Source organism: Mesoplodon bidens, assembly GCF_964165515.1.
Source record: "Mesoplodon bidens genome assembly, chromosome: 2".
Classification (NCBI taxonomy): Eukaryota; Metazoa; Chordata; class Mammalia; order Artiodactyla; family Ziphiidae; genus Mesoplodon; species Mesoplodon bidens.
This window is the reverse complement of record NC_138177.1, coordinates 110,894,307-110,912,771: the sequence shown is the minus strand read 5'-3', so window position 1 is coordinate 110,912,771 and position 18,465 is coordinate 110,894,307. Positions and strand designations below refer to the sequence as shown.

General features: G+C 38.1%; 1 protein-coding gene and 1 long non-coding RNA gene across 3 annotated transcripts in view; one reads left to right on the top strand and one right to left on the bottom strand.

Moving 5' to 3' along the window:
* The window catches only part of LOC308609221, a 114,400-nt gene that overhangs the window by 31,716 nt on the left and 64,219 nt on the right, over window positions 1-18,465 (top strand). The window lies entirely within an intron of this gene.
* COL24A1 (collagen type XXIV alpha 1 chain) overlaps window positions 17,489-18,465 on the bottom strand; it is a 400,363-nt gene continuing 399,386 nt past the window's right edge. Inside the window, exon 60 of the mRNA XM_081222837.1 lies at window positions 17,489-18,194. Within this exon, the coding sequence (XP_081078963.1) occupies window positions 18,048-18,194 (147 nt within the window). The 3' untranslated portion in view covers window positions 17,489-18,047. The remainder of the gene's footprint in view (window positions 18,195-18,465) is intronic.

Sequence of the window (18,465 nt, the reverse complement as noted above, 5' to 3'; positions counted from 1 at the left end):
TCCTTTTAATGCAAATATTTATAGTAATATTTTGAAAAAAATTTTCACACCAATTACATGACAGCAAATTGAAATAGAAAAAAATGGAGCTATTTTCTGGTTTTTTTAATTAATGCAAACTACTTATAGACTAATAATGGAACATACATGGAAGAAATAAGTTATCCTGGTTACAGAGGAAGGTCAGTGAAATCATAGGGAGCTAGGTGAGAATTGTGTCTCTGCAATTTTTTTGCCATTTGACCTTGGGCAAAATCTCAGTTCTTCATATGTCAGTTTGTCTAGGATTAAATGCATTAAAACATTTAGTACAGTTCCTCACATAAAGAAAATACCTAACATATGTAAGTAAATCATTAATATAATGATTATTATTAATTGTTTTTCTTAGTTTTCTGTTCCCTTCATTTTTTTAAAAAATTGTATTGAAGTATAGATGATTTACAATCTGGTATTAATTTCTCCTGTACAGCAAAGTGACTCAGTCATATATATGAGTATGAATATGAATATATGTACACATACATATATATATATAATATGAAAAAGATACATGTACTCAGTTATATATATATACATATTTTTCCATTATGGTTTGTCACAGGATATTGACTATAGTTACCTGTGCTATACAGTAGGACCTTATTGTTTATCCATTCTATATATAATAGTTTGTATCTGCTAATCCCAAACTCCCAATCCTTCCCTCCTGCACCCCTTGGCAACCACAAGTCTGTTCTCTATATCTGTGAGTCTGTTTTTGTTTCGTAGATATGTTCATTTGTGTTGTAGTTTATATTCCACGTATAAGTGATATCATATGGTATTTATCTTTCTCTTTCTGACTTACTTCACTTTGTATGATAATCTCGTTGCATCCATGTTGCTGCAGATGGCATTGTTTTGTTCTTTTTTATGGTTGAGTAATATTCCATTGTGTATACATACCGCATCTTCTTTATCCATTCATCTGTCAGTGTACATTTAGGTTGTTTCCATGTCTTGGCTATTGTGAATAGTGCTGCTATGAACATAGGGCTGCATGTATCTTTTTGAATTATGTTTTTTTTCTGGGTATATGCTGAGGAGTGGGATTGCTGGATCATATGGCAACTCTAATTTTAGTTTTTTGAGGAATCTCTGTACAGTTTTTCATAGTGGCTGCACTAATTTACATTCCCACCAGCAGTGTGAGAGGGTTCCCTTTTCTCCACACCCTCTCCAGCATTTGTTACTCGTAGACTTTTTAATGACTGCCATTCTGACTGGTGTGAGGTGGTACCTCACTGTAGTTTTGATTTGCATTTCTCTAATAATTAGCGGTGATGAGCATCTTTTCATGTGCTTACAAGCCATCTGTATGTCTCCTTTGGAGAAATGTCAATTAAGGTCTTTTGCCCACTTTTTAATTGTTTTTTGTTTTGTTTGTTTTGTTTGTTATTGAATTGTATGAGCTGTTTGTATATTTTGGAATTTAAGCCCTTGTTGGTAGCATTGTTTGCAAATACTTTCTCCCAATATGTAGGTTATCTTTTCGTTTTGTTTATGGCTTCCTTTGCTGTACCAAAGAGTGTGAGTTTGATTAGTCCCCATTTGTTTATTTTTGCTTTTATTTCTGTTGCCTTGGGAGACTGACCTAAGAAAACATTGGTACGATTTATGTCACAGAATGTTTTGCTATGTTCTCTTCTAGGAGTTTAATGGTTTCTTGTATTATATTTAAGTCTTTAAGCCATTTTGAGTTTATTTTTGTGCATGGTGTGAGGGTGTCTTCTAACTTCATTTATTTACATGCAGCTGTTTAACTTTCCCAGCACCACTTGCTGAAGAGACTGTCTTTTCTCCCCATTGTATATTCTTGCCTCCTTTGTCGAAGATTAATTGTCCATAGGTGCTGGGTTTATTTCTGGGCTCTCAGTTTTGTTCCGTTGATCTGTATGTCTGTTTTTGTTCCAGTACCACATTGTTTTGATTACTGTAGCTTTGTAGTATTGTCTGAAGTCTAGGAGGGTTATGCCTCCTGCTTTGTTCTTTTTTTCTCAGGATTGCTGTAGCAATTCTTTTTTTTTTTATGGTTCCATCTAAGTTTTAGGATTATTTGGTCTAGTTCTGTGAAAAATATCATGGGTAATTTGATAGGGTTCGCATTAAATCTGTAGATTGCTTTGGGTAGTATTGCCATTTTAACAACATTAATTCTTGCAATCCAAGAGCATGAGATATCTTTCCATTTCTTTGAATCATCTTCAATTTCCTTTATTAATGTTTTGTAGTTCTCAACATTTAAGTCTTTCACCTCCTTGGTGAGGTTTATTCTTAAGTATTTTTTTATGCTATTTTAAAGGGGATTGTTTGTTTATACTCGCTTTCTGCTATTTCATTTAGTGTAAAGAAATGCAACTGATTTCTGTATGTTCATCTTGTATCCTTCTACCTTGCTGAATTCATTTATCAGTTCTAGTAGTTTTTATGTGGCGTCTCTAGGGTTTTCTATATATAGTATCATGTCATCTGCATATAGTGACAATTTTAACTCTTACCTACCGATTTGGATACCTTTTATTTCTTTTTCTTGTCTGATTACTGTGGCTAGGACTTCCAATACTATGTTGAAGAGAAATGGTGAGAGTGCATTCCTTGTCTTGTTCCAGATTTTAGTGGGAAGGCTTTCAGCTTTTCACTGCTGAGTTTTATATTGGCTGTGGGTTTGCAAAAGCTTCATAAATAGATTTTATAATGTTGAGATATGTTCCCTCTCTACCTACTTTGTTAAGAGTTTTTATCATGAATGGATGTTGAATTTTATCGAATGCTTATTCTGCATTTATTGTGATGGTCATGTGGTTTTGTCTTTTCTTTTGTTGATGTGGTGTATCACATTGATTGATTTGCATATTTTTAACCATCTTTGTGACCCTGGGATGCATCGAACTTGGGCATGATGTATTATCTTTTTTTTTTAATCATCTTTATTGGGGTATAATTGCTTTACAGTGCTCTGTTAGTTTCTGCTGTATAACAAAGTGAATCAGCTATATGTATACATATATTCCCATATCCCCTTCCCATTTGTTTATTTTTGTTTTTATTTCTATTCTTCTAGGAGGTGGGTCAAAAAGGATCTTGCTTTGATTTATGTCAAAGAGTGTTCTTCCTATGTTTTCCTCTAAGAGTTTTATAGTGTCTGGCCTTACATTTAGGTCTTTAATCCATTTTGAGTTTATGTTTGTGTATGGTGTTAGGAAGTATTCTAATTTCATTTACATGTAGCTGTCTAGTTTTCCCAGCACCATGTACTGAAGAGACTGTCTTTTCTCCATTGTATATTCTTGCCTCCTTTATCAAAGATAAGGTGACTATATGTGCATGGGTTTATCTCTGGGCTTTCTATCCTGTTCCATTGATCTATAATTCTGTTTTGTGCCAGTACCATACTGTCTTGATTACTGTAGCTTTGTGGTATAGTCTGAAGTCAGGGAGCCTAATTCCTCCAGCTCTATTCTTCTTTCTCATGATCGCTTTGGCTATTCGGGGTCTTTTCTGTTTCCATACAAATTATGAAATTTTTTGTTCTAGTTCTGTGAAAAATGCCATTGGTAGTTTGATACGGATTACACTGAATCTGTAGATTGCTTTTGGTAGTATAGTCATTTTCACAATGTTGATTATTCCAATCCAAAAACATGGTATATCTCTCCATCTGTTTGTATCGTCTTTAATTTCTTTCATTACTGTCTTATAGTTTTCTGCATACAGGTCTTTTGTCTTCTTAGGTAGGTTTATTCCTAGGTATTTTATTCTTTGTGTTGCAATGGTAAATGGGAGTGTTTCCTTAATTTCACATTCAGGTTTTTCACCATTAGTGTATAGAAATGCAAGAGATTTCTGTGCGTTAATTTTGTATCCTGCTACTTTACCAAATTCATTGACTAGCTCTAATAGTTTTCTGGTAACTTCTTTAGGATTCTCTATGTATAGTATCATGTCATCTGCAAACAGTGACAGGTTTACTTCTTCTTTTCTGAAGTGGATTACATTTATTTCTTTTTTTTATATATATATGTATTTTTTATTAGTTTCTGCCATTTATTTCTTTTCCTTCTCTGATTGCTGTGCCTAAACTTCCAAAACTATGTTGAATAATAGTGGTGAGAGTGGGCAACCTTGTCTTGTTCCTGATCTTAGAGGAAATGGTTTCAGTTTTTCACCATTGAGAATGATGTTGGCTGTGGGTTTGTCACATATGGCCTTTATTAGGTTGAGGTAAGTTCTCTCTGTGCCTACTTTCTGCAGAGTTTGTATCATAAATGGATGTTTAATTTTGTTGAAAGCTTTTTCTGTATTTATTGAGATTATCATATGGTTTTTATCCTTCAATTTGTTAATATGGTGTATCACATTGATTGATTTGTGTATATTGAAGAATCCTTGCATTCCTGGGACAAACTCCACTTGATCATGGTGTATGATCCTTTTAATGTGCTGTTGGATTCTGTTTGCTAATATTTTGTTGAGGATTTTTGCATCTATGTTCATCAGTGATATTGGCCTGTAGTTTTCTTTTTTTGTGACATCTTTGCCTGGTTTTGGTATTAGGGTGATGGTGGTCTTGTAGAATGGGTTTGGGAGTGTGTCTCGCTCTGCTGTATCTTGGAAGATTTTCAGAAGGATAGGTATTAGCTCTCCTCTAAATGTTTGATAGAATTCGCCTGTGAAGCCATCTGGTCCTGGGCTTTTGTTTGTTGGAAGATTTTTAATCACAGTTTCAATTTCAGTGCTTGTGATTGGTCTGTTTATATTTTCTATTTCTTCCTGATTCAGTCTTGGCAGGTTGTGCTTTTCTAAGAATTTGTCCATTGCTTCCAGGTTGTGCATTTTGCTGGCATATAGTTGCTTGTAGTAATCTCTCATGATCCTTTGTGTTTCTGCAATGTCAGTTGTTATTTCTCCTTTTTAACTTCTAATTCTGTTGATTTGAGTCTTCTCCCTTTTTTTCTTGATGAGTCTGGCTAGTGGTTTATCAGTTTGTTTGTCTTCTCCAAGAACCAGGTTTTAGTTTTATTGATCTTTGCTGTTGTTTCCTTCATTTCTTTTTCATTTATTTCTGATCTGATACTTCTGATTTCTTTCCTTCTGTTAACTTTGGGTTTTTTTCTTCTTTTTTTCTAATTGCTTTAGGTATAATTTTTAGGTTGTTTATTTGAGATTTTTCTTGTTTTTTGAGGTAGGATTCTATTGCTATAAACTTCCCTCTTAGAACTGCTTTTGCTTCATCCCATAGGTTTTGGGTCATTGTGTTTTCATTGTCATTTTTTTTCTAGGTATTTTTTGATTTCCTCTTTGATTTCTTCAGTGATCTCTTGGTTATTTAGTAGTGTATTGCTTAGCCTCCGTTTGTTTGTATTTTTTACAGTTTTCTTCCTGTAATTAATATCTAGTCTCCCAGCACTGTGGTCAGAATGGATACTTGATATGATTTCAATTTTCTTAAATTTACCGAGGCTTGATTTGTGACCGAAATATGATCTATCCTGGAGAATGTTCCATGAGCACTTGAGAAGAAAGTGTATTCTGTTTTTTTTTTGGATGGAATGTCCTATAAATATCAATTAAGCCCATCTTGTTTAATGTATCATTTAAAGCTTGTTTTTCCTTATTTATTTGCATTTTGGTTGATCTGTCCATTGGTGAACGTGGGGTGTTACAGTCCCCTACTCTTATTGTGTTAATGTCAATTTCTCCTTTTATGGCTGTTAGCACTTGCCTTATGTATTGAGGTGCTCCTATGTTGGGTGCATAAATGTTTACCATTGTTATATCTTCTTCTTGGATTGATCTCTTGATCGTTTTGGCCCCACCTCTGTGTGTAGGTCGCCCTCTGGCATCTTTTGGGAGGTCTGAGGTCTTCTTCCAGCATTCAGTAGGTGTTCTGTAGGAGCTGTTCCACGTGTAGATGTATTTTTAATGTATTTGTGGGTAGGAAGGTGATCTCCACATCTTACTCCTCCACCATCCTGAAGCTGTATGATCTTTTTTATGTGTTGTTGGATTCAGTTTGCTAGTAGTTTGTTGAGAATTTTGCATCTATATTCATCAAATATATAGGCCTCTAATTTTGTTTTTTGGTGGTATTTTTGTTTGATTTTGGTATCAGGGTGATGGTGGTGTCATAGAATGTCTTTGGGATTGTTCTTTCCTCTTCAACCTTTTTGGAAGATTTTGAGAAGGATCAGTGTAGGTTCTTCTTTGTATGTTTGGTAGAATTTGCCTATGAAGACATCTGGTCCTGTACTTTTGTTTGTAGGGAGATTTATTTTTTTATCTTTTATTACAGATTCTATTTTACTTCTAGTGATCAGTCTGTTTATGTTATCCACTTCTTCTTGATTCATTATTGGTAGGATGTATATTATTAGAAAGTTGTCTATTCTAGGTTGTCAAATTATTTGGCATATAATTTTGCATATTATTTTCTTATGTTTTTTTGTATTTCTGTGGTATTAGTTGTGATTTCTCCTCTTTCATTTTTATTTTGTTTATTTGGGTTCTCTCTCTTTTCTTCTGGTGAGCCTGGCCAGAGGTTTGTCAATTTTGTTTACCCTTTTTTTTTTTTTTTTGCAGTACGCAGGCCTCTCACTGTTGTGGCCTCTCCCATTGTGGAGCACAGGCTCTGGATGTGCAGGCTCAGCATCCATGGCTCACAGGCCGAGCCACTCCGCAGCATGTGGGATCCTCCCGGACTGGGGCACGAACCCATGTCCCCTGCATCGGCAGGCGGACTCTCAACCACTGCACCACCAGGGAAGCCCTTGTTTACCCTTTCAAAGAACCACCTCTTGGTTTTATTGACTTTTTTTTCTATTTTTAGTCTCTATTTTATATTACTTTCTCTCTGATCTTCGTTATTTCCTTTCTTTTGCTGACTTTAGGTTTTGTTTGTTCTTTTTCTAATTCTTTTGGGTGGCAGGTTAGGTTGTTTATTTGAGATTTTTCTTGTTTTTTGAGCAAGGCCTATATGACTATGAACTTCCCACCAAGAATTGCTTTTGCTGCACTGCATCCCATAGATTTTTGTAAGGTTGTGTTTTCATTGTCATTTGTCCCAAGGTTTTTTTTTTTTTTTTTTTTTTTTTTTTTTGTGGTACGCTGGCCTCTCACTGTTGTGGCCTCTCCCATTGCGGAGCAAAGGCTCCGGATGCGCAGGCCCAGCGGCCATGGCTAACGGGCCCAGCTGCTCCGTGGCATGTGGGATCCTCCCAGACCGGGGCATGAACCCGTGTCCCCTGCATCGGCAGGCGGACTCTCAACCACTGTGCCACCAGGGAAGCCCTGTCTCAAGGTATTTTTTAATTTTCTCTTTGATTTCATTGTTGACCCATTGGTATTTTAGTATCATGTTGTTTAGTCTCCATGTGAGTTTTTTTTTCTTGTTTCCTTTTCTGTGGTTGATTTCTAATTTCATGTTTTTGTGGTCAGAGAAGATGCTTGAAGTAATTTCTGTATTCTTAAATTTGTTGGGTTTTGTTTTGTGCCCTAGTTATGTGGTCAGTCCTAGAGAATGTTCCATGTGCACTTGAAAAGAATGTGTATTCTGTTTTTTTGGGGGGGGATATAATATCCTGAAAATATCAATTAAGTCTAACTGTTCTATTGCATCATTTAGGATCTCTGTTGCCTCATTGATTTTCTGTCTTGAAGATTTGTCCATTGACGTGAGTGGGGTTAAAGTCTCCTGCTATTATTGTATTCCCATCAGTTTTTCCCTTTATGTCTGTTAGTATTTGTTTTGTGTATTAGGTGTTCCTATACTAGGCACATGTATATGGAGTGTAGAATCCTCTTCTTGTATTGATCCTTTTATCATTATATAGTGTTCTTCTTTATCTTTCTTTATAGCCTTTGTTTTAAAGTCTATTTTGTCTGATATGTGTATGGCGACCCCCACTTTCTTGTCATTTCTGTTTGCATGAAATATCTTTTTCCGTCCTCTCACTTTCAATTTATGTGTGTCCTTTGCACTAAAGTGGGTTTCTTGTAGGCAGCATATTGTAGGCTCTTGTTTTTTTATCCAATCTCGCACTCTGTGTCTTTTGATTGGAGCATTTAGTCCATTGACATTTAATGTAATTATTGATAGATATTTATTTATTGCCATTTTAAACCTTGTTTCCCAGTTGATTCTATGTTTCTTCTTTGTTCCTTTCTTTTTCTTTTTCTTTTTTGGTTTGATAATTTCCTTTTATTTTATGCTTTTGTTTTCTTCTTTTTGATTTTTGTGAATCTATTGTATGTTTTCGGTTTGTGGTTACCCTGTTTTTCAAGTATGTTAACCCCTACCTGTATCTACTTGCTTTAGATTGATAGTCATGTAGGCTCAAACACATTCTAAAAAAAAAGAATCTACATTTTCTTACTCTTCTACCCCACGTTTTATGATTTTAATGTCCTCTTTTACATTTTCATGTTTACTTTGCTGTTCCTTGTGTTTATCATTGCTTTCACAGAGGTTTTTTTCTTTTTGATCTGTATAGTGGCTTAATTACATGATTTACTTTCCAATTGTGATTTTCTCTTTCCTATATCTTCTTGCTTCTTTTCTATTTAGAGAAGACCTTTCACTACTTCTTTTAGGATAGGTTTAGTATTGCTGTATTCTTTTGTAGTTTTTGCTTGTCTGAGAAATTCTTTCTCCTGTTCTAAGTGATAATCTTGCTGGATAGAGTATTCTAAGTTGCACATTTTTCCCTTTCAAGATTTTGAATATATTTTGCCACTCCCTTCTGGCCTGCAGCATTTCTGTAGAGAAATCAGCTGATAGCTTTATTGGGGTTCTCTTGTAATTAACTCTTTGCTTTTCTCTTGCTGCTTTTAGAATTCTCTCTTTAACTTTTTTTTTTTTTTTTTTTTTTTTTTTGCGACACACGGGCCTCACACTGTTGTGGCCTCTCCCGTTGCAGAGCACAGGCTCCAGACGCACAGGCTTAGCAGCCATGGCTCATGGGCCCAGCCGCTCCGCGGCATGTGGGATCTTCCCGGACCGGGGCACGAACCCGTGTCCCCTGCATCGGCAGGCGGACTCTCAACCATTGCGCCACCAGGGAAGCCCAAGAATTCTCTCTTTAACTTTTGCCATTTTTCTTATAATATGTCTTGGTGTAGGTCTGTTTGGGTTTATCTTGTTTGGGACCCTCTATGCTTCTTGTATCTGGTTATCTGTTTCTTTCTTTAGGTTTGGCAAGTATTGAGACATAATTTATTCAAATACATTTTCAATCCCCTTTTCTCTTTCTTCTTCTTCTGGAATCCCTCTTATGTGTGTACTGGCACACTTTATATTATCCCATAGGTGTCTTATGTTGCTTTCATTTTTTTTTTCATTTGGCTTTCTGTGTACTGTTCTGATCGGGTGACTTCCATTATTCTATCTTTCTGATCACTTATTCTTTTGCATTTTTTATTCTGTTATTCACTGTTGTTAGCTTGGCTTTCATCTTGGCAGATGAGTTTTATAAGTTTTCTTGTCTCCTCCTTATAGTTTCTAGTTACTTTTTACAGTAATCTGCATTTTTGTCAATAGCCTTTCTTAATTCCTTCAGTATTTTCATTACCTCCTTTTTGAACTCTGTGTCTGTTTGAATGAAGAGGTCTGTTTCATTGTTTGTTCCTTCAGGGGAATTCTCTAAGTCTTTTAACTGGGAATGATTCCTCTGCTTCTTCATTTTACTTACATTTCTTTTCCTCTGTGAGTTTAGGAGAAACAATTATCTACTGTAGTCTTGGAAGGCTGTGTATATGTGGAGGTGTCCCTGCATAGCTTGTATGGGTTTAATATTTTTGGCTGCTTTTATTATGGATGCTTGCTGCCTCTTTCTTCACTGTGTGCTGGCTGTTATCCCCTTGATAACGGCCAGGGACCTTTGCCAACGGGGCCAGGGACCCATGCCAATGGGGGCACTGATTGGCACCTGCTCTGGGGTCTCTCGGTGGCGCAGTGGGTAGTGCGAGCTCCCAGGGCCCATGCTCGGCAGGGGCAGCAATTGGCGCCTGTTTGTGTGTCTTTCAGCAGAAGCCCGTGGGTGCTCCCAGGATGGTGGGAGCAGCGAATGGTGCCTGCTCCTGGTTCTCTCAGAAGCGGCAGTGGCCTGCTTCTGTCTCTGGAGCCTGCGATGTCAGTGTCAGCTCATGCCCACCCCCCAGAGCTCACATTGGTGTTGGTAGTGTCCTTTTGCCTGAGAGCACACACAGGGGCGGTCCTGCCCCTCTCCTCCTGTGCCCCCCCAAAATGGCGCCTTGCCTCTCTGTTTGGCTTAGGCTTCTTCCGCATACACTCCAGTTGCCACAGTCTAGCCCCTTCAGGCTGTCTCCACGCAGCCAACCCCAGTCCTCTCCCGTGGTCTGACCTCTGAAGCCCAACCTTTAGTATCCAGCCCCCACCCACACCAGTGGACAAGCATCTCAGGCTGGGGAGTGCAGGGCGTTGGTACCAATCATCTGTGCAGGTCACTCTCTGTTTTGTCTTCTACAGACCGGTTGCTGCATTCTCCTCCAAGGCTCTGAAGCTCCCCCTCTGTCCAGGCTCATCTCCCTGCCAGTGAGGGGACCTCCCAGGGTGCAGGAACCTTTCCTCTTTCATAGCTCCCTTCCTAGGGTACAAGTCCTGTCTTGATTCCTTTCTCTTTTTTTTGCTTTGCTTTTGTCCTTCCCAGTTACATGGAGATTTCTTTGCCCTTTTAGAAGTCTGAGGTCTTCTGCCAGTGTTCAGTAGTTGTTCTTTGTGAATTGTTCCACATGTTGATGTATTTTTGATGTATTTGCGGGAGGAGGGCCCATGCCCTACTTTTTCGCCATCTGGATTGCTGTTCTGTAATGTTTGCCATTTAAATTATGGTATGTCTTGATGTAGGTCTGTTTGGGTTTATCTTGTTTGGGACCCTCTGTGCTTCCTGTACCTGGATATCTGTTTCTTTCTTTAGATTTGGGAAGTTTTAGCCATAATTTCTTCAAATATATCTTCAGTCCCTTTTTCTCTTTCTTCTACTTCTAGGATCCCTATTATGTGTTGACTGGCATGCTTTATATTATCCCATAGGTCTCTCATATTGCTTTCATTTTTTTTTTTCATTTGGGTTTCTTTCTGCTGTTCTAATTGGGTGATTTCCATTGTTCTATCTTCCCCATCACTTATTTGTTCTGCATTATTCATTCTGCTATTCGTTGCCTTTAGTTTAGTTTTCATCTCTGCAAATGAATTTTATAATTTTTCTTGGCTCCACCTTACAGCTTCTAGTTACTTTTTACAGTAATCTGCATTTCTGTTGATGGCCTTTCTTAATTCCTTCAGTATTTTCATTATCTCCTTTTTGAACTCTGCGTCTGTTAGACTGAAGAGGTCTGTTTCATTGTTCTTTCAGGGGAATTCTCTGATCTTTTAATTGGGGGTGGCTCATCTGCTTAGAAATATATAAATATTTATATTTCTCTTGCACTATGAGTTTAGGAGAAACACTTATCTACTGTGGTCTTGGAGGGCTATTTTATGTGGCAGCGTCCCTGCGTAGCCTGTGTGGGTTTACTATTTTTGTGTGTGTGAGGACTGTTTATCGTATGGATGCTGCTGCCTCTTTCCTCAGTGTATGCTGGTCGTTATCCCCTGGATAAGAGGTGTGACTGGTGTTGTGATGACTAGAGCCTGCACTGGATATTGAGCAGGACCTCCTCTTGGCTCTGTGGTTGTCACTGCCCTGTCAGGGGCAGGGTCTGCTCCCTAGTTGTTGGAGTAGAAGCCCCCAGATACATTTCTGAGCTGTGTTTCTGATCTGCAGTGTGAGGTAGGTGGGATTAGAGTACTCCCACTAAGAGAGGAGCTGCTGAGTATTCCTCCACCAGAGCTGTTCACCAGTGAGTATCCTCTGCTATGTCACCTTTCACCTGTTCTGTGGGCTCACAGAGGACACTGTTGTTGGACTGCCATTGGCCCTGCCTCAACTGTGGAAATTCTGGCAATCAGCCCTGGTGTCTTTCAGGCATTGTTTTCACAAGGCCACCAGCACAGGTCCACTGAAGTCAGGTCCCAGGACTGCAGTAGTTGTGCAACTGGACCTGCTTTGGGAGCTATGGAGGCAGCTGAGACCCTGGCCTGGCCCAGCCCCCGTGTGCACATGCCCACAAAGCCCACAGCTGCGAAGGCCAGACCTGTCCCAGCTGCGGGAGCACCCACTGTCTTCAGGTGTCCCACAGGTGCTGAATTTACAAAGCTGGTGGCAGAGGTGTAAATCCATGGCTCATGCAGCCACAGGAAGAGATTTCAGCCTTGCATCCTAAGTTGCATGGCTCAGCTCTAGTTTCAGCTTCACGTCTGCATGTGGGCAACCTGCTGGTGTCTGCTCCCAGGGCCTGCTGAGGCAGCGAGGCAGTGCGTGGCGCGGGAGCCGGCTGAGGCGGTGGATGGGGTGCACTCCCTTGGAACCCACGGAGGCGGGAGCCAGCTCATAGAGAAGGAGGCTATAATGGCAGCCCCGCCCCTCCCTTTGCACGCCACTTAACAATGGCACTTCGCTTCTGTGGCAGGCCTGCGTTTCTTACGTGAACGCTCCCAGTTGCGGCTGTACCACACTCCAGACCCTTCAGGCTGTCTTTGCGCAGCCAGCATCCACCCTCTCCCCGTGTCTATCCTCTAAATCCCGAGTTCCAGCACCCGCCCCCACCCCCGCCCATACTAGCAGATGCGCGTCTCAGACTGGGGCCTTCAGGGCAGTGGCACAGACTTGTCTGTGTAGGTCTGTAGGTCTCTCTCTCTTCTGCCTGCCACAAACTGGTTGTTGTGGCCTCCTCTGAGCCTCTGAAGTTTCTTTTCTGTCGCGGCTGATCTCCCCGTTTGTGAGGGGCTTCCCAGGGTGTGGGAATCTCTTCTCTCCTTTCAGCTCCCTCCCAGGGGCACAGGTCCCATCTTGCTTCCTCTTTTTTTTCTTTTTTTTTCCTTTTGTCCTTCCCAGTTACCTGGAGCTCTTTCTTGTCCTTTCAGGTGTTTGAGGTCTTCTGCTAGTGTTCACTAGGTGTTCTTTGAGAATTGTTACCTTTGTAGATGTATTTTTGATGTATTTGTGGGAGGAGGTGAGTTCCCCGTCCTACTACTCCGCCATCTTGAGCCCCTAAAGTTTCTTCTTTTCTAATGGATGAGGGAGATCTTTATCCCTTAATGAAGAATGGCTTTTTCATGAAGCTGGATTTCCAGTGTTTGCTTCAAGAAGTGAGAAGTTTTCTTGATTCCAACTCTAAATTTGTCCTGAACTAGATACCCAGCAAAATCAAATTATTTTTAGTGGATTGTCAGTGAGATTATTTTTTGTACTTGTGTGCAGTCCTAAAATTTCCCCGCTAGGTACAGCCAAGATGATAGTTCAGACTCCCTGCCAGTTGCTCTTCTCTACAGAGGTGCCATTTCTCTAATTTGACTTTGAATTATACCAGGACTCTGAATCCAAAGCACACAGATTGCATAATTGTGTACCTAGGCTTAGGTGACAGTGACTTCATCAAACTTACCATAGCCAATTACTGTGTAGGTCATAGTGAAAAGTTATGCTTTAATAGGACAGAGCACTATACATTGAAGGCTTAGCTTACACTTATTTTTGAAACTGCTAGTCTTGTGTGAGAGGGCCAAACTCATACATTTTGGTTAGAAAGTGAGGTTTGCCAGAGTGCCTGCTTCCAAACGTATTCCTACTGCTCAAATCATTTCTTTGCCATTAGCAGCATTCACTCTCTTTGCTTATTGCAGAGTTACCAAATGAGCAAACCACCTTTTTGCTTCCTACAGAAAGAACTACATTTCTGTTTCATTCCAGGTAAGATAGTGTGGTGGTTCATTTTATGTGTCAGTTTGACTGGTCACAGGGTGACCAGGTTAAAATTTTTTTCTGGGTGTGTCTGACAGGGTGTTTCTGGATGGGAGTAGGATTTCAACCAGTAGACTCGGTAAAGTAAAATGCTGCCTCCATGTGTGTGGGCATCACCCAGTCCGTGGATGGCCTGAGTAGAAATGGCAAAGGAAGGAGGAATTTGCCCCTCTTTGCTTTCTGTCTGCATGCTTGAGTTGGGATATCTCATCTTCTCTAGCCCCCAAACTGGGTTTTAAACCATTGGTTCTCAGCCCTTCAGACTTAAATGAATTACCCCACTGGCTTTCCTGGGTTTCTAGCTTGCAGGTTGTGGGACATCTCAGCTTCCAGAATCATGTGAGCCAACTCATCATAATAAATCTCCATATAATATATATAATTAATATATTATTAATATATTAACTTTAATATAATTTTAATTACAATTTAACATATTAATATTAAATACAGTATATATTTAAAACACATTTATATGTTTTATTATGTAATGTTATATGTATATTATTATATATATTAAATCTATGTCTAGTCATCTCTCATCAATTTATTTGTTATCTTTCATTTGTCTATTTCTCGTACTGTTTCTATTTCTCTGGAGAACCCTAACAAGTATAGATTTTTACTTTTATTGTCCCCATTTTACAGTGAAGAAACTGGGGCAATGAAGAATATATAATACACGCAAAGTCACATAGCTTACCCTCAGAGTACTCTTAAAACACCAGACTATACTGCGTATAAATAAGTTGATTAAAATTTGCTTTAAATTTAATATTTCAGGAACAAAACAAACACAAAGTAAGGAATTTGTTTTATATATATTTCCTAAATGATACCTAGGAAAATCATTTATGTCGCTGATATAAGTTTTTTTTGGGGGGAGGGTAAACAGAAGGTATAGCATATAAACTGAAACGAGTATAAACTATGGGTTCTTTCATTTAGAATCAGTCTTGGCTCCTTTTAAAAAACATTTGTGTTTCTCAAGCAGGAAATCGGACATCTTTGCCATAGCCCCATTTTAAAAATTGTGGTAAAGTACACAACATAAAATTGGTCATTTTAATCATTTTAAGTGTACAATTCAGTTGCATTAAGCGTATTCATATTGATGTGCAACCATCATTACCACCCATCTCCAGAACTTTGTAATCATTCCAAACAGAAACTCTACATTCATTAAAAAACAATTCCTCATTCCTACCCCACTCAGCCTCTGGTGACCTCTATTGTATTTTCTGTTTATGAATTTGTCTGTTCTTGGTACTTCCTATAAGTGGAATCATACAGTATTTTCCCTTTTGGTCTGGCTTATTTCACATAGCATAATGTTTTCAAGGTACATCAATGTTGGAGCATATATCAGAATTTCATTCCTTTTTAAGGCTGAATGATATGTACCTACCATATTTTATCATTTCATCTGTTGATGCACATTGGGGTTGTTTCAACCTTTTGGCTCTTCTGAATAATACGTCTGTGAACACTGGTGTACAAATATCTGTTTGAGTCCCTTTTTTCAATTCTTTTGGGTATATATGTGAAGTAGAATTACTGGGTCATATATGGTAATTCTATCTTTAACTTTCGAGGAACTGCCAAACTATTTTCCACGGTGGCTATACCATAATACATTCCCACCAGCAATGTATAAGGGTTCCAATTTCTCCATATCTTCACCAGCACTTGTTATTTTCCTCTTTTGGGGGGATGGTAATAGCCATCTTAATGGGTAAAAAGTGGTATCTAACTATGGTTTTGATTTGTACCTAATGACTAGTGATGTTGAGCATCTTTTCATTTGTTGGCCATTGTATATCTTCTTCAGAGAAATGTCTGTTAAGTCTTTTGCCCATTTTTATTTATTTATTTATTATTTTGGCTGCACTGGGTCTTAGTTGTGGCACACGGGATCTTCGTTGCAGCATGCAGACTCTTAGTTGTGGCATGCATGTGGGATCTAGTTCCCCGATCGGGGATCGAACCCAGGCCCCCTGCATTGGGAGCACGGAGTCTTACCCACAGGCCCACCAGGGAAGTCCCTTGCCCATTTTTAAATTGGGTTGCTTGGGGCTTTTTGTTTGTTTGTTTTTTGTGTGGGGTTTTAAGAGTTTTTCATATATTTTGGATATTAATCCCTTATCGAACATAAAATATGCAAATATTTTCTCCCATTCAGTGGGATGTCTTTTCACTCTCTTGATAGTGTCCTTTGATGCACAGAAGTTTTAAGTTTTGCTGTAGTCCAATTTATTGTTTTCATTTGTTGAATGTCCTTTTGGTGTCAGCTCCAAGAAATCATTGCCAAATCTAATGTCATGAAGCCTTTCACCTAAGTTTTAAGAGTTTTATAGTTTTAGCTCTTACATTTAGGACTTTGATCCATTTTAAGTTATTTTTTAAAATTTTGATATTATTCCAAATGTGGCTTACAGTAATAGTTTTCATCATTTTGAGTCAATTTTTGTATATGATGTAAGATAAGGGTCCAACTTCATTCTTTTGCATGTGGATATCCAGTTGTTTCCCCAGAACTATTTGTTGAAAGAACTGTCCTTGTTCCACTGAATGGTCTTGGCACCCTTGTTGGAAATCAGTTTCCAACTGATTTGAGAGAGTATATGAGAGAGTTTATTTCTGTGCCATGACCTCATTTTGTACAAGTAGGATATAGGCCCTATAATCCTTTTATAGGTATGCAATAGATACTTTCTGGTAATGAAATATATATAGTACAGAAGGTCTACGCCAGAAGGGCTATTATATATAATAAAAGGATACGGTAAAAAGGGAGAAAAACAAATACCACCAAAAAAGATTTTAAAGCACATTTTTATTATAGATAGGCAAGTGTGGTTTGCTGTGGCTAATAGTATGTTTATAATGGATGTACATGCTTTTCTATATACCAAAAGGTATAATATTTTTCTTTTAATACTTAACTAACACTTCTCTGACAACAAGGAAAGTCTGGACTTACTGAGACTATTTTAAATAGCAAAGGCCTGTTTTTGTTTTCCTGAATGTTACTTTAAAGACTGGTAAATTGAATTGTTTTAGGTCCCAACACATTAAATTTAAGAACAGTGAAAGAAAATCAATGAATAATTACAAAAACATGTAATTTCTATGAAGCAGAACTAAAAAGTTTTTATAATTTAAAACATCAGCAATTTCAAAAGATTTGCTGAATTAATTAGAACTTTACAAAATATATATACACAAAATATCATCCCAGATGATCATGGATTTTTAAAAATAGTATATCACAACCCCTAAACTCTAACCCAAACCTACTACTGGATGTAGCTGGCCTACAATTTTTTACAGCAATTTAAAAAATAAAACAGTTAAAAAACCCCTCCCAATTCTCTTGTGCTTAAGCACAGGTTACAGTGTGCTTGCTTTGATTCTAATATCCACAAAGAGAATTTTAAAATAAAACAAGGACTTCACATAAATAATGTTTTACTTGTTATTAAGTATGTGACCAAACAAATTAAAATAAGTACTAACAACCAAAACATATCTTGATGTAACCAGTACATACACTCTTAAAGAATGACAAAGACGAATAAAGAAATAGTCTACGAAAGCCACAAGCACCTTGTTTTAGAAAGAGCACCAAGCAACACAAAAAGGCAACATGTAAGAGGTAGTGTATCACCGGCTAAGATGTATATGCCCACTGGGGACCTGAATACAGCTTAGTATTTGGGAAAATAAGATATATCAGACTGTGGCTTGCAATTTTTAGACAGAAGCATTGCACATCTGGGAACATTAGCCAGTATTGCTCCATAGTGCTTTGCGTCTCCAGCTGTCTAATGGGTACTTTGCTCTCAGACAGTCAAAAAATATAGAATATCCTGAAGAATTCCATGTTTATAAATGTTCAGTTCTAGGGAATTCTCTAAGAAAGCTCAGATCAATATAATTTTTAAAAGAATTAAATACTTATAGTCCTTTAAAAAATGCCTCGTCTCCTTCTTAGGAGGAAGTCTTTTCTTCCTGAGATTCTTTAAGATTTAGCCAATGCTTTATTCCATGCATTTCATAATATCCAATAGTACCTTTCTGTCTATATTTTTCCCTCTGCAGCAATTACCTGGCCAACAGCATGAATTCTGAACTAATTCAGAGACTTTAGAGAAAGCATACAGAACTGCTTTCAATGTAGTACTTCCGTTCAGTTTTGAGATGAGGAAGTTTTTGTACTTCAATTACTGGAAGTTGATTAGGGTCCTGGGTGTGAAAAAGGAATTTTGCTTTATGCCAGCTGCCATCTTGAATCTGTAAAATAAGAATGAAATGCTTTAATCTGTAATTGTTTCATTAGCAGCAGACAGTGTCCTTCATAGACAATGTAGACTTATTTTAAGGATTAGAAATAATGAACAGAAAGTGCCTAGAACAATGCCTGGCACAGAGTAAATGCTCAAAAAACGGTAACAATTACTATGAATAATTGAAAATATGTGCTTATTCCTTTCTCTAAATGGCATTGTGTGTTCTGATTTTTCTTTTGAGGGTTTCTGCTTCTGTTGTCTGTGGATCATTGGAC